At 47.7% G+C, this 14086-nt stretch overlaps 2 protein-coding genes across 3 annotated transcripts in view; one reads left to right on the top strand and one right to left on the bottom strand.

The window, feature by feature from the left end:
- The window catches only part of LOC137306050 (RAS guanyl-releasing protein 1-like), a 138440-nt gene extending 124378 nt beyond the window's left edge, over positions 1 to 14062 (top strand). For both annotated transcript variants that reach the window (XM_067975088.1, XM_067975089.1), the window contains exons 16-17: positions 9557 to 9885; positions 11805 to 14062. In XM_067975088.1, coding sequence (XP_067831189.1) covers positions 9557 to 9885; positions 11805 to 12017 — 542 coding nt within the window. In that variant the 3' untranslated portion in view covers positions 12018 to 14062. The remainder of the gene's footprint in view (positions 1 to 9556; positions 9886 to 11804) is intronic.
- Positions 1 to 14086, bottom strand: part of LOC137306051 (protein FAM98B-like) — a 65018-nt gene that overhangs the window by 25795 nt on the left and 25137 nt on the right. The window lies entirely within an intron of this gene.

Here is a 14086-nt window from a genome sequence, read left to right as displayed (position 1 = left end):
GGACCAATAGTTTCCTGCGGGGAGCCAGTGGTCGCGTAAAGCGCCCGACAGAAAATGGCGGGCGAACAGCACGTAATTTTCCATCGTGCGCTCCCTGAGACCGAGGCTCCTGCTGCGAACTCAGAGCTGGTCCTGCAACCCCCAGCACCCGACGTTTAAAGTCAAATCAGCGAATGGCACATGGCGAAGATGCATTTAAGTTCCAACCCTCCCCTCACTTATCTGTCGAAAACCAGGCCAGCCCTACACACCCTGTTTTTGCAAACACTCGGTCCAGTAGCACCAATGAGAGCTCGAGCATTTGCCGTCTGTTCTGTGGGGATTAAGGTTGCAAGTTATTGCAACTGAAATTTCTGTCTCAACGTTTTTACGCAGCGAGTTGTTCTGATCTGGAATGCGCTGCCTGAAAGGGCGGAGGAAGCAGATTCAATAATAACTTTCAAAAGGGAATTGGATAAATACTTGAAGAGGAAAAATTTGCAGGGCGATGGGGAAAGGGCAGGGACTAATTGGATAGCTCTTTCAAATGGCCTCCTTCTGTGCTCTATGATGCTATAAAAATGTTTCTTGCACTGCGGTATCATCCAGTTGATCTTATTTCTAACCTCAGAACGATGTTTGTCAGAATGCTACAGTATGCAATGATCTGAAATCAGATTGAATCTTATCGGACAGAGACTGGACTGGGTATTATTTTCCTGTCTGTTCTTAACCCTTGTGATGCTGGCGGTGCTATTTTTAATAATTAATTTCAGCTAACGTACTGCGTTGCTGAAGAATGCCCTAACTCTACAATACTGCGAGTCAATTCTGAAAGTACGCTGCAGGTCCACACACAAAACATTTTTTTTAGTGGATCATCCCTGGCCTCCGACCTTAGCAATTCTGCTCTGGCATTGCCGGCCCTCTAGCTGCGTGAAACCCAACGGGTGTCAGCAGTGGCTCAGTGGGTATCACTCTCGCCTCTGAGTCCGAAAGTCGTGGGTTCAAGTCCTACTTAAAATCCAGGCTGACAGTCGCAGTGCAGTAAAAAAGAAAGATTTGCATTTATATAGCGCCTTTCACAACCCCAAAGCGCTTTACAAAATTAAGTACTTTAGAAATGTAGGGGGTTAAATTGGTTAACCCCCGAAAACGGGCACGGGGATCACAGCGTGCGATTAACCCACACCCAATCGTTGAGATGCAGGCAGCACGTAACATTCGTGCTGCCTGCCGTTTTACATGATTGCTGTGTGCAGCCAGCCCTACCTGCGCTGTTGAGTGGCTGCTCACCAGCACGGGGACCGAGATATCGTGAGTGGCTAGCACCACTTAAAGGCGGCCTGCACCTCTTAAAGGGGAGGTGCACTGTGGCTGCAGGAAATGTTGGAAGTCAATGATGAAGTGAATCTGTGCTGCAATATAGCGAAGCACGGTGATGATGGGAAGGCTGGAATTTTTAATGAGCAACAATTTGGCTGCTCAAAGTTTGCGGGACTCTTATATTTTCAAAATATAAGATACAGGTCTGAACGGATCAGAAATCGCACACGTAAAACACAGATGCAGGTCCCGTCCTTATGTTTACAAACTGCTAAGTTCTTTCAAAATATTGAATTAAGGTTGCTCAGCACTACACCCCCATCACCCACTTACCAACAAACTCTTTCAATCTGTACTCAACTCTTCCAACCAGATGCTTCCTCTCACCCTCACACATTACCACTGTTGCAAGCCGCACATCCATAACTCACAGGTCTCACACACACACACTGGCAGCTATTCAACCATGACGGCCACATGACCCAAACATCTTGCAGGAGACTCACCGACACACGTCCCGCTTTCTTGCAGGAGAAGGTGGCGCATTACAGGAGGCAGCGAGTGGCAGTGGCTCCATGGAACATGAACCCGCTGTCCTCTCTCAGGATGACAGCATTCCTGTCTCACCCCTGTCACTCTGCCAGTGCCCTTGCTATTGCCTGTCAGCTAGCCAGCCCACTCCCTGTAGCGTACCGAAACTTTATTTATAGGAAGATAGGAACAGGAGTAGGCCATTTAGCCCCTCGAGCCTGTTCCACCATTCAATGAGATCATGGTTGACCTGTGACCTAACTCCATATGCCCGCTGTAGCCCCATATCCCTTAATACCCTTGGTTAACAAAAATCTATCAATCTCAGATTTAAAATTAACAACTGAACTAGCATCAGCTGCCATTTGCAGAAGAGAGTTCCAAACTTCGACCACCCTTTGCGTGTAGAAGTGTTTCCGAACTTCATTCCTGAAAGTCCTGGCTCTAATTTTTAGGCTACGTCCCCTAGTCCTAGTATTCAATTATAGGAGACCTCCAAAAACAGGTAGATCAGCAGCCCGAAGCAAGAATCTCGCAACGAGCCCTGTAACCCCTGCATGATCCCTTTAAGTAGCGCAGGTGGGCGGGGGGGCCTCCATGCTGTTTAAGGCCTGTTTAGCTGTGCGAGGTTAAGACGGTGCGTTGGCTGGAGCATCGAGTTCCAAAACCGCACCTGTCCCTTTTAAATCTGATCTACCGCATATTATTCCTACTTTACCTGGTGTCGGCATTCGCTAAGTGCACGTGCGCAAACGCCTGTTACCAAGATGGCGTCCTGCGCACGGCACGCCGGAAGTGTGCACGCGCATCGTGGACGCCATTTTGGTTCCTTTGGAGTCTGCGTAGCGCCTACACAACAATTTAGACCCCTTAGTCACTGTTGTAAATAGGGAAACGCACCAACCAATTTGCGCACAGGAAGATCCCACAAACAGCAATGTGATAATGACCAGATCATCTGGTTTTTTTTTTAAGTGATGTTGGTTTAGGGATAAATAATGGCCAGCACATCTGGAAAACACCACGGCCCTTCTTCGAAACCGTGCCATGGGATCTTTCACGTCCACCCGAGCGGGCAGACAAGGCCTCGGTTTAACATCTCATCCGAAAGACGGCACCTACTGACTGTGCAGCACTCCCTCAGAACTGCAGCGGGACAGTCAGCCTAGATTATGTGCTCAAGTCTCTGGCGTGGGACTGTGAACCCTTGACCTTGTACCTCAGGGGCGACCCACTGAGCCACAGCTGACAGCGAGGAAACTCGAAAGTGAAGAAAATAAAGCAACTGAAAAGAAAATAAAGCCAAAGAGAATTTGAGTACAGATACACAAACACCCTCGGCGTTACATAAGCAACTGTTACTGAACTGGCTAACAGAACTGACATTCCTTATTCACCAATGGGTCATGACCCACTTTTCCACTGCTAGTTTTTGTTTTCTGCGAGGAGTGCTCACGTAAACGGATTCTCACGACGTTTGCATAAAAGTGCTCGCTGCAATGTTCTAATGAGTCATTTAACCACTGTTGGCTCCCAGGCTCTGAATGCCCTTTTGACACAACGGGGAGCGAGCAGCAAGACTATAAGAGCGAAGTTCTGGGGCGGTAGGTGGAGCTGTGCTGATTGTGGTCAGGGACAGATTCGCTTGTCCTCGATACACGAGCTCTGAAGTCACTGATTAAAAACTGCCCTTTGAGATCGGGTTGTCGTTCTGACACCTTTTAAAGAAAGAATTTGCATTTCGATCGCATCTTTCATGTCCTCAGGGCATCCCAAAGCGCTTTACAGATAATAAAGTACTTTTGAAGTGTAATCACTCTTGTAATGAAGGCATGATAAGATATTAAGGGGAACGGATAGGGTGGATAGAGAGAAACTATTTCCGCTGGTTGGGGATTCTAGGAGTAGGGGGCACAGTCTAAAAATTAGAGCCAGACCTTTCAGGAGCGAGATTAGAAAACATTTCTACACACAAAGGGTGGTAGAAGTTTGGAACTCTCCTCCGCAAACGGCAATTGATACTAGCTCAATTGCTAAATTTAAATCTGAGATAGATAGCTTTTTGGCAACCAAAGGTATTAAGGGATATGGGCCAAAGGCAGGTATATGGAGATAGATCACAGATCAGCCATGATCTTATCAAATGGCGGAGCAGGCACGAGGGGCTGAATGGCCTACTCCTGTTCCTATGTTCCTATTACATCTACACACAGCAAGGTCCCACAAACAGCAATGAGATAATGACCAAATAATCTGTTTTAGTGATGTTGGTTGAGGGATAAATATTGGCCAGGACACCGGGGTGAACTCCCCTGATCTTCATCAAAATAGTTCCATGGGATCTTTTACATCCACCTGGGAGGGCAGACGGGGCCTCGGTTTAACATCTCATTCTAAAGACGGCACCTCTGACAATGCAGCACTCCCTCAGTACTACACTGGGAGCATCAGTCTAGATTTTGTGGCTCAAGTCTCTGGAGTGGGGGTTGAACCTAGGACCTTCATAACTCAAAGGCACGAGTGCTACCCACTGACCCACCGTGAGGTCTGCTGGTATTGATATATTTGCTCCATCAACTCTTTCTGATCCGTTCCCCTCCCCCCACGCACAGACACCACAGCCTGACCATGAGAGCAGGTGGGCTACTCGCTCCTGAGACTCTCCGGCTCTGGCCAATGGAAGTGGGGACATTCCCCATGGGTTTCGCCCCCTCGGGAGAAACATCTCTCGCCTCCATGTTCAGGACCACGTCCGCCTGGGATTGCCGGTGTAATCTCGATACACTTGAACCCGCTGCCCTCCCCTTACAATCCCAGATTATTTTACCACAGCAACAACTTGCCTTTATAGTGCTCCTCTATCATGGTATCATAGTAGTTACCGCACAGGAGGAGGCCATTCGTCCCATCATGCCTGTGCCGGCTCTTTGGGTTCCCCAATTAGTCCCATTCCCCCTGCACTTTCCCCATAGTTTAAAAAGATCCCAAGGTGTGTTTAAGAAAAAATGGACACTGAGTGGAGGGGGAGATCATAGGAGGATTGAAAAGAGGTGGGTTCTAAGGAGGAACATAGGAACAGGAGGAGGCCATTCAGCCCCTTGAGCCTGTTCCCCCATTCAGTTAGATCATGGCTGATTTGTATCTCAACTACATTTACCTGCTACTTGGTTCCATATCCCTTAACGTCCTTACATAAGAATATAAGAAATAGGAGCAGGAGTAGGCCATTCGGCCCCTCGAGCCTGCTCTGCCATTCAATAAGATCATGGCTGATCTTCGACCTCAACTCCACTTTCCCGCCCGATCCCCATATCCCTTGATTCCCTTAGTGTCCAAATATCCATGGATCTCAGTCTTGAATATACTCAACGACTGAGCATCCACAGCCCTCTGGGGTAGAGAATTCCAAAGATTCACAACCCCCTGAGCGAAGAAATTCCTCCTCATCTCGGTCCTAAATGGCCGACCTCTTATCTTGAGAACAGAAGCTTATCAAACAAAAATCGATCAATCTCGGTTTTAAATTTTCAATTGCCCTCCAGCCTCAACAGCTTTTTCGGGGGAGAGAGTTCCAGATTTCCACTCCCCTTTGTGTGAAGAAGTGCTTCCTGACATCACCCCTGAACGGCCTGCCTCTAATTTTAAGGTTATGCCCCCTTTGTTCTGGACTCCCCCCACCAGAGGAAATAGTTACTGTCTATCTTCCCTATCGAAGCCTTGTAGAGGTGCAAGGGTTTAGGGAGGGAATTCCAGAGCGAGGGGCCGAGGCAGCTGAAGGCACGGCCGCCAATGGTGGGGCGAAGTGTACAAGAGACCAGAGTCGGAAGAACGAAGAGCTGGAGTGAGGTGCTGTACGTCTGGAGGAGGTTGCAGAGATCAGAAAAGGCCTTTTAGGCGCACTCTCATTATGACACTCCCATTCTTAGTAAATGTATCTGATCCAGAACAATGATAGTGCATATGGCTGAGTAGAAACTTTGCATTTGATGTGACTTCTTCCCCTGTTCTCTTTTGTGTTTTTCACTTTAACACCAGCCAACGTAGCTGGAGTCTTTCACACCTCTCTCGCTCTCTCTCTCTGATGATTACCTGAACCCTGATAGTTCAGGACCGCTGTATCTGTTGTGTGTTTCTCGTCGTTCTTGCATCATCTGTTAATCTCACGAGCTCTGTCGGTTTCGCGGTTACCCTCCACTAACACCTGACTATTCCGGGCTCACAGTCGGGATTAGTGTTTGACTGAGTTACCAGGTGATCATTGACGTCATTTAGCTTCGAGTAATTGGTAGGAGTTTCCTTCACCCAGTTGTGAACAGCTGTGAGACATCCGAAGGATGTGAAAAGCACACACAAGTTTAAGTTACATAGAAACGCATAGAATTTACAGCACAGAAACAGGCCATTCGGCCCAACAGGTCTATGCTGGTGTTTATGCTCCACACGAGCCTCCTCCCTCCCTACTTCATCTCACCCTATCAGCATATCCTTCTATTCCTTTCTCCCTCATGTGTTTATCTAGCTTCCCAATAAGTTTTTTTTATTTTCTGTCTTTATTTGATCCCTATATCCCCGCACCCCTCACCAAGTTTCTCCCTTCCTCACCTGGCTCCTGTGAACCAAGGTGATGTCTCTCCCGTACCTCACCAACATACTTTTTCTACACACACAAGTCCAGACAGTGAGCCTGGTAGACGATTCTTCTGTAAGCTGTAGCAAAGCCCAGTCCAGCCCCTGTCCTCGTCCAGTGTCCAATGCTTTGTTTATGTGGTCTTTCTTCTTGTGTCAGGTGACGGCCGTGCCCCAGTGGGTACCACGCTCGCCTCTGTCTAGGAGGTTGTGCGTTCAAGTCCCACTCCAGAGACTAGAGCACAAAATCCAGGCTGATCCTCCCAGTGCAGCACTGAGGGAGTGCTGCACTGTCAGAGGAGCCGTCTTTCAGATAAGACCTTAAAGCGAGGCCCCGTCTGCCCTCTCAGGTGGACGTAAACGATCCACTGTTTCTAAGAAGAGCAATGGAGTTCTCCCCAGTGTCCTGAGCAACATTTATCCCTCAACCAACATCACTAAAACAGATGATCTGGTCATTATCACAATTCTGCTTGTGGGATCTTGCTGTGCGCAAATTGGCCGCTGTATTCCCGACATTGCAACAGGGACTACACTTCAAAAAGTACTTCATTGGCTGTAAAGCGCTTTGGGAGGTCATGAAAGGCGCTATATAAATGCAAGTCTTTCTTTCCATACGGGACATCCTGAGGTGAATTAAAGGTTAATCATTGTTAGATGAGAGAAGCTTGGCAGGTGTTTGTAAAAATCTTCGTTTCCTGGTCAGAAGAAACTGCCTTGAGTTGCTTCGTTAAAAAAATGCCATTCACGTTGTGCGCTGCCCAACATAAAAAAACAAAGTCTGACAGACCATTTCCCAAAGGGGTCGATGCAGCAATGCTGAAAGATGTGAAACATACTGTGGGCTCTTTTGCCCTCTGGTGGGCAAACGCTGGTGGTGCCACTCTGCACTCAGGCTCCAGAGGCAGTGTTTTTTCTGCAGTGGTCCTCGTGCCCGTGTGGTTAGTTGCAGGAAGTCATGTGATTTTAGCGCCACTTCCTCGGCCTCCAAATCGCGTATAAAGCAGTTTCAGAGAAGCTGAGTTCCAAGTAGATTTTACCGACAAAGTCACAGATTAAAGAAAGATAGAACTTGCATTTATATAGCGCCTTTCACAACCTCAGGACGTCCCAAAGCGCTCTACAGCCAATGAAGTAATTTTGAGGTGGAGTCACTGTTGTGATGTAGGAAACGCGGCAGCCAATTTGCGCACAGCAAGATCCCACAATCAGCAATGAGATAAATGACCGGATGATCTGTTTTTAAAATGATGTCGGTTTAAGGGATAAATATTGGGCAGGACACTGGGAAGAACTCCCCGGTCCTTCTTCGAAATAGTGGCCTTGGGATCTTTTACGTCCACCTGAGAGGGCAGACGGGGCCTCGGTTTAACGTCTCAGCTATAGGATGGCACTTCCCGACAGCACACAGAGTTACTCTGGGACAAGTTCTCAACCAGTGTAAACTTACATGGATAAGTTCTCAAACAAGGTGGGCGATACAGAGAAAGATCCAGGCCGGCGATATTATTATAATCACGATAAATAGTAGAATTTAGGTTAAAGAATCAAATCGTGGCGGAGAAAAGGGAATGGAGGAAATGAGGTGAGGCAGGTGAGATGCAAAGCTTTTTTAAATTGTTAAAAGTAGCATGTTTTAAGAATCCTTTGGGTGAGATATTAAGCCAGAGTCCTGTCTCTGTGTTCTGGTGGATGATAAAGGTCTCTTGGTACTGTTCAAAGAACAGCAGGGAGTTCCTCTTGACGTCACAGCCAAACATTCGTTCCTCAACCAACACCACCAAAAAAAAGACCAGACCAAGAGACCAATGCTGTTTTGAGGACAATGCTAGTGTACTGTTTATCGAGATAACAATAATCATTGCAATTCAAAAGTAATTTTAAAAAAAATTCATACTTGTGACATGGGCATCGCTGGCAAGGCCGGCATTTATTGCCCATCCCTAGTTGCCCTGAACTGCCCTGGTGAAGAGTCATCCACCTTGGTGTGGGGACTGCAGTCACCTATAGGCCAGACCGGGTAAGGACGGCAGGTTTCCTTCCCTCGAGGACATTAGTGAACCAGTTGGGTTTTTATGACAATCCGAAAGCTTCAAGGTCACTTTAACTGGTACAACAACAACTTTAATTTATATAGCGCCTTTAAACGTCCCAAGGTGCTTCACAGGAGTGATTTTGAAAAATGAAATTGAGACCGAGCCACATAAGGAGATATTAGGACAGGTGACCAAAGGCTTGGTCAAAGAGGTAGGTTTTAAGGAGCGTCTTAAATGAGGAGAGAGAGAGCGAGAGAGGTTTAGGGAGGGAATTCCAGAACTTAGGGCCCAGGCGGCTGAAGGCACGGCCGCCAATGGTGGAGCGATGAAAATCGGGGATGCGCAGGAGGCCAGAATTGGAGGAGCTCAGAGATCTCGGAGGGTTGTAGGGCTGGAGGAGGTTACAGAGATAGGGAGGGGCGAGGCCAGGGAGGGATTTGAAAACAAGGATGAGAATTTTAAACTGAATTCAGATTCTCAAACTCATGGTGGGATTTGAACTCATGTTCTCTGGATTATTAGTCCAGGCCTCTACGATTACTAGTCCAGTAACATAACAACTACACTACTGTATCCATTAATTCATCGTGTGAAGTGTTGAGAAACATTTGACGTGATAAAGCACTTTCTAAATTCAAGCATTACATAGAAACATAGAAAATAGGAGCAGGAGTAGGCCATTCGGCCCTTCGAGCCTGTTCTGCCATTCAATATGATCATGGCTGATCCTCTATCTCAATACCATATTCCCGCTCTCTCCCCATCCCCCTTGATGCCTTTTGTGTCTAGAAATCTATCCAGCTCCTTCTTAAATATATTCAGTGACTTGGCCTCCACAGCCTTCTGTGGTAGAGAATTCCACAGGTTCACCACCCTCTGAGTGAAGAAATTTCTCCTCATCTCAGTCCTAAATGTTCCACCCCATATCCTGAGACTGTGACCCCTCGTTCTCGTCTCTTAGTTCCAATCTTACAAAGTAACTTAGCATTGGACAACGTATCATCATTTGCAACAGGACCTGAATGAGTTAACTTTTTTTCTTTTGCTTGCCCCTGTAGGTAATGATGACGACATATTCATGTACCCTCATAGTGACAGCACTGAGCACAGTGACGATGGCAGGGACCGTACTATTGTGCTGATGGGTCACCTCAACCAGAAGATTTCAGTTCGGATAAAACCCACGGTCACAAACAGGTCCACGCAGACTGACCCAGCTAATCTGGACACGGACTTTACTGTAAGGGGATCCACAGTTGTAAAATCCGACTTGCAAAGCTCCAAGTCCTGGCAGCCTCACCTGAACAGGAAGGAGGAGTTTCACTACGAGGAGCAGGGAATGCCAGAATGTGAGCAGTGGGTGCAGAGACTACAGGAAGTGCAGCAGGTGAGATTGGTGTGTGCGGGCTGGATGGCACATGGGAGTACACGAAGGGATTCCAGAATGTGAAAGGAACCGATTACTCGTCTGGCCTCCCATTGGAGCCCGAATGCACTGGGCAGAGTGGTAGGGTGGGCAGCTGGATCCTGTGGTCCTCCTCAGGTTGACTCCCCAACCTTAGCCATGGTCCCACTGGGAGATGCCCAGTGGTTGCTAGGCTTTGCACCATTGAGGAGGAGCAAAATCAGGGTGAGTAACCCTGACTCCCTCGTGACCTGTTTTGCATTTTGTGTCTCCAACTGTCTCGGATTTTTCATTGGGCCAAGACTTCGCTCCGCTGGGACCGTGTGGTGGTCGGTGAGCAACGACCACCCCACGTTAAAAGAATCCACGCGCAGGCATCTTCCACCAAGTCATCCTCGACCCTGGGGGACTGCCAGAGGGAGAGAGTTTCCATTTTGTGTTCGGGATTGGGAGGGGCTGATAAAGTTGCACAGTAATTACTTGATCCAGTGTTGAAGAATGACCATCTGTTCCACTTACCAAACTCCTGCCCACCAGTGTGGCGGGATGGAGTCATTCATCACCTCATTCCATCTCTATCCCAATAACCTCCAATCAGTTATTTATCCAGCTTCTTTCTGAAGTACGTGTAGCATGCTCAGGAGGAACAGGTGACTTTGGACCTATGGTTCCCAAAGCTCTCCACCACTGAGGGTTTTCCTCCTGAAGTCTGGGTCTGTTGTAGACTAGATGGAGATTGATTGCTATGATTAGACAACAACTCCATTATCGTTGTATCAAGCGACTACCAGGATGGTAGACGGCGAACTAGATGGACTTTGGACATTTCTCGTCCAGCAATTCCTATGTTCCCAATTAATGAACTCAGCAGTAGCTGCTCTTGCTGGCAGTGTGTCCCACACATCCACTGTGTAGGGAGAAACAATTTTCTAAATTCTAGCCTGACTGGAGATGAGGGTTTGCTTGACTGACTTGCACCCCTGTACTCAGTGTTAAGGATAGTTTGGTTTTCCAGTATATTTCATGGGTGAGTAATTTATCTGATTTATTTGACAAAAAATATAAAGACCGTGTTGCTGGTGTCTCCTGTCTCCCTGGCTGGTGAGACTTAGGTTTTGTGAATTTTATCTTCTTGAGAACTAATCGAACTGCAAAAATTTGCTATGAAGGGCAGAACAGTTTGGACGAAAGTCAAGGCTGGAACTTAAGCTGACCTATCTCTCAATGGGTCTATCCCCAGATTTACCAGGCCCTTTCAATGGGAGTCTAACGCTCCATTACAGAGCTATAGACCGTCTCAATGTGAGTCCAAAACTCCGCCCCAGAGCTCACAGGCCTTCTCAATGGGAGTCTAAAACTCCACCACAGAGCTCACAGGCCTTCTCAATGGGACTCCAAAACTCCATCACAGAGCTCACAGGCCATCTCAATGGGAGTCCAAAACTCCATCACAGAGCTCACAGGCCATCTCAATGGGAGTCCAAAACTCCACCCCAGAGCTCACAGGCCATCTCAATGGGAGCCCAAAACTCCACCCCAGAGCTCACAGGCCATCTCAATGGGAGTCTAACACTCTGCACCTAAAACTATCTTCACCTTTTTATTTGTTAATGGCAAATTTTCTACACTGGTGACGTTTGGTTGTATAAGCTGAGGGGAGAAGGATTGTTCCCTTAACCCATTACAGCTGTAGTGTGATGCTGCCCAGTAGCACCAGGGTTACAGCACTGTTACCTGGGCCCTTTTGATCTCACAGTTCATTTCTGCCTGGTAACAAGTGACCCTCCCTATCCTGCTAGTCTAGGGTTAGCGCGCTCTGCGTACACGTTTGTTGAGCCTGGACATTAATACCTTTCTTGGTTTTTCTGACCCCCCCCCCCCACACACCTTCGTTGCTGTAGCAACGAAGCCAGCTTGCGACGGAGAACGACAGTCTTCACAAGTTGAAAGTGAGCCTCGAAGAAGAGAATGCCAGGCTTCAGGACCAAGTCAGCGCAATGCAGGAGGAGATTGAAGCCCTGAAAAGCAGGCAAGAGCCCCTCAGTCAACCGACGGTCACCCTTATTCTGGAACAGATGGACAATCTCCACGTACAACAGGACTCCAAAATCTGAACTGGTTGCATCATCCAGCAGGTGACACGGGGAGCGGCTGCAGGGGGCGGCACCTAATTAAATTATAAAAACATTGGCACTTGAGCACAAACGTGATAATCTTCTTCCATTTCTTTTGTACTTTGTCGCTTAAGAAGACGATCTCACCTCGGAGAACCTGCAGGGGCTGAAGCCCCAAAGCATTCTGAGCTCTTTCTCACGCCCTGATTGTGGAATTCAGCGGGGTGAGGGGTGGCCTGTGAGAAACGGGTGGTTTCTAGTTTACACGAGGCCCAGTGACAGCATCAAGCGCTCCCAGCTCATGCGTCAGACTAAATGCCGTGTTTCCGGTCACCGCCAGAATTTTGACCTTTACTTCAGAAGAGTTTGTGCAGCAGCGGGATTTTTGCGACTCTCCGGCCTTGTCCTCTCCCCGAGTCAGATCGAGACGAAAGGAACTCAGGTAGAACTGGAATTGTGTCGAGACGGATCAGTACAGGAAGTGCACAAATGAGTGTCAATGTATTGGAAAGCTAAGATATTCAGTGAACAGAAACATGACATTAACCGCATCGATCTTATGGTGAACACCGGGGATTATCAGAAAGTCTGGGCAGAATGTCATTTATCCAAAATTGAACAAAACTCAGACACTGGGCTAGATTGCTCCAATTATAGTCATTCTACTGTCAATAGTGACTTGCCCACCAGTGGGTATTGGCCAGACAGACTGGGTCCTAACTCCTGCCCATGGTGACCTTTGTCTGCTCCTTGGCTTCCACTTTTTTTTGTTTTGAATTGTTCTTCCCCCTCCCCCACCCGAAGGTCGCTGACCCCCGCCCTCCTGAGACCCCGCCAAAGTGGCCAACCTTCACCGAGAGTGTCGGGAGGTTATTTGATCTCGGAGAGACGTCACACCGAGTCCCGTCCTCCCGCGATACACTCACACGTGCGGGACAGGATTTGGGAGTGGGAACAATGGCTGATTTGCCCTAGGAGCCTCGGGCCAAAGGTCACACCTCTGCCTGATTGAGATCAGCTAAGTTTCCTCCTGCGTCCATCACGGTTCACCTCTTGGCCTCACCAGGACAGGACGTATTTTACCAAAGTGATTGGTGATCCACAATGGATATAAATTGAAGTATAAGTTAATGGATATTAATTAAGGTGGCCATACTAACCTGGTTACCAGTTAACCAGCTTTACATCAGTAACTATGGAAAGAAGCCACCAGACAGTATTAGGTCAGATTACTCAGCCTCTTATCCTATTAATACCCTGCTCAAAGGGAAGTAATGAATAAGTTTATACCCACCACATGGATGAAAAAATCTAGCCCATTGTCTCTTCATAAACACAGGCCTTACTGTAAAAGAAATAATCCACAAAATCTCAAGGCTTGGAATGAAATCCTCAGTGATGTTACAAGTCACGGTGAAAGAGTTTAAATGACATTCGGCCGAGAACAGTTTGAAAGGCTGGATCCTACAAGTGCTGGTCAGAGTGAGAGGTCCTGGAAGCAGATATGTTGCAGGAAAAGCACTTTTTAAAAACTAGCCACACTTTAGTTCCCACTCCTTCTGTGCCTTCACCCTGTGCACTCACAGGGGTCTCTGTGCCAGCTCGTGCCCGTTTCGTAGCCTCTGAGTCAGAAGGTCCATGGGTTCAAGCCCTACTCCAGAGACTTGAGCACATAACCTAGGCCGACAATCCAGTGCAGTACTGAGGGAGTGCTGCCCTGTCGAAGGTGCCGTTTATTGGATGAGATGTTCAAGTGGACACAAAAGACTTCTTGGGGGCACTTTTTCCGACGGAGAGTTCTCCCGGTATCCTGGCCAACATTCATACCTCAAGCAACACCACCAAAACAGATTGACCGGTCATCAATCTTGTTGCTGTTTGTGGGATCTTGCTTTGTGCAAATTGGCTGCTATGTTTGCTACGCAAAAAAAAAAATACAGCGACTGCATTTCTTTGGCTGTGAAGCACTTTGGGATGTCCTGAGTATGTGAAAGATCCTAAATAAAGGCACGTTTCCCTCCTGGGATCGCGTTGCGATGACCTCACACTGGTAGCTGATTTATATTAAA

Source organism: Heptranchias perlo, chromosome 41, assembly GCF_035084215.1.
Source record: "Heptranchias perlo isolate sHepPer1 chromosome 41, sHepPer1.hap1, whole genome shotgun sequence".
Lineage (NCBI taxonomy): Eukaryota > Metazoa > Chordata > Chondrichthyes > Hexanchiformes > Hexanchidae > Heptranchias > Heptranchias perlo.
This window is presented reverse-complemented; position numbering and strand designations above follow the sequence as displayed.